At 57.8% G+C, this 1,930-nt stretch overlaps 2 protein-coding genes across 2 annotated transcripts in view; both read left to right on the top strand.

Moving 5' to 3' along the window:
• ETH_00033985 (uncharacterized protein) overlaps nt 1–675 on the top strand; it is a gene marked incomplete at both ends in the record, with an annotated part of 2,122 nt that extends 1,447 nt beyond the window's left edge. The window contains 2 exons of the mRNA XM_013374762.1: nt 99–245; nt 464–675. Coding sequence (XP_013230216.1) covers nt 99–245; nt 464–675 — 359 coding nt within the window. The remainder of the gene's footprint in view (nt 1–98; nt 246–463) is intronic.
• Nucleotides 676–1,780: 1,105 nt separating this feature from the next.
• Nucleotides 1,781–1,930, top strand: part of ETH_00033980 (uncharacterized protein) — a gene marked incomplete at both ends in the record, with an annotated part of 1,836 nt that continues 1,686 nt past the window's right edge. The window contains one exon of the mRNA XM_013374761.1: nt 1,781–1,930. Within this exon, the coding sequence (XP_013230215.1) occupies nt 1,781–1,930 (150 nt within the window).

The following is a 1,930-nucleotide window of genomic DNA, read 5'->3' as shown; positions in this document are numbered from 1 at the left end:
CTGCAGCAGCAGCAGCAGCAGCAGCAGCAGCAGCAGCAGCAGCAGCAGCAGCAGCAGCAACTTTGCTGTGTGGGGCCTCATTTGGGGTGTCTATACAGCTCTTTCGGCTTCTTCTTTTGTCTCTTTGGTGGAGTCTGTAAATGAGTTTGAGGCAGCAGCAGCAGCAGAAGCCTTCCAGCAGCTGCAGCAGCAGCAGCAGCAGCAGCAAGACCAACTCGCTGTTGACCTCCCTGACGCGAGAGCAGGTACACTACTGCTGCTGCTGCTGCAGCTGCTGCTGCAGCTGCTGCTGCAGCTGCAGCTGCAGCTGCTGCTCTTGCTGTTGTGGCGTAAGCCCCAGATCGTTTGCGTACAACGCGTTTGGTGCTGCTGCTGCTGTCGCTGCTGCTGCTGCTGTTGCTGCTGCTGCCTTTAAAAACTCCCATGCGCCGCTCCTCTGCTGCTGCTGCTGCTGCTGCTGCAGCACTGTTTGAGCTTTGCGAGACTACCCTTGGGGGCGGCTGGCTGGAAGCAGCAGCAACAGAAGTGCTGCTGGATGCAATCTGCAGCGCAGCAGATTATCAGCTGCTGCTGCAGGACTTCGTAGCTTTGCTGCAGTCACTTGCTGCTGCTGTGAGGGACCTTAACTTGCTCTACAGATACAAGCAGCAGCAGCAGCAGCAGCAGACGGGGTAGAAGCACCTACAGCAGCAGCAGCTGATGCGGCAGCAGCAGCAGCAAGTGGTGCATCAGCAGCAGAAGCTGCAGCCGAACAACTGGGAGGGAACAAAGTGCAGCAACTAACCAAGTAGCAGCAGCAGCTGCTGGAGCAGCAGCTGCCCCAATAACAGCAGCAGCAGCAGCAGCAGCAAAAGCAACTATGGCTGTTATATGGGGTCTCGCCCAACCACTAATTGGGGCCCCTCCGGGGCCCCCCAGGGGTCCCTGGGGGCCCCTTGGGGGCCCCTAGGGGCCCCCTTAACAACAAGGGCTCTACTGGGAGTTGCTTATGGATGCTTACAGACACGAAAACCGAGGGTTTGGGGTTTAGGGTTTAGGGTTTAGGGTTTAGCAGCAAGGGTTGAGGTGCAACGGGCGCAGCTTTAGGTGTGCTGCGGCAGTGGCTAAGGTTTGGACAGAGCCACAGCGAGGGTTTAGGGTTTGAAGATGTAGGGTTTAGGGTTTAGGGTTTAGGGTTTGGGGGATGCGTGTACACCTCGGGCCGCACAGATCAACAACCCCTGGGGCCCCGGGGGGCCCCTGGGGGCCCCAAAGCAGCAATTGGGAGGGTTTAAATGGATTTAATTTGATTTAAAAATAAAAATAAATAAATAATTAAAATATTTAACTCAGAAAAACACTTTAGGGTCCTCCAGAGGGCCTCATTGGCTCGAGGCGCTTCGAGCTGAGGGGGCCCCGCGGGGGCCCCTGTGTCTGTGGCGCAGCAGCAGCAGCAGCAGCAGCAGCCCCTGCAGCAGCAGCAGCAGCGAGGCAAGTCCTCGATTTATTTTAAAGTGGAGGACAGGCACTGAGCGTACAATCAGAGAAAGCTGCAGCAGCGGCAGCAGCAGTTGCTGCTGCTGCTGCAACCCCACCACAGTAACCACACAGCAGCAACAGCAGCAGCAGCAGCAGCAGCAGCACTTCGTCTCGACCCCGCACGTCTTAGCTGCGACTGGGCCTACAGCAGCAGCCGCAGCAGCACTGCAGCAGCAGCAGCAACCTGCAGCAGCAGAGACCGGCGCAACAGCAGCAGCTGCTGCAGCAGCAGCAGAAGCCCATCGCTACAGGTTACACAGAGATGGAGGAGCTGCTTAGAAGAAGCACAGAAGCAGCAGCAGCTGCTGCTGCCTCACCTGCTGCTGCTGCTGCTGCTCTTGTCCCCGAAGCCTCAGCAGCACCAGCAATTGGTGCAGACAGCAGCAGCAGCAGCAACAGCAGCAGCAGCAGC

Source organism: Eimeria tenella, genomic scaffold (genome assembly GCF_000499545.2).
Source record: "Eimeria tenella Houghton genomic scaffold, Eth_scaff2279, whole genome shotgun sequence".
NCBI lineage: Eukaryota > Apicomplexa > Conoidasida > Eucoccidiorida > Eimeriidae > Eimeria > Eimeria tenella.
Note: the sequence above shows the minus strand (reverse complement) of the source record. Positions and strands in the feature narration are given on the sequence as shown.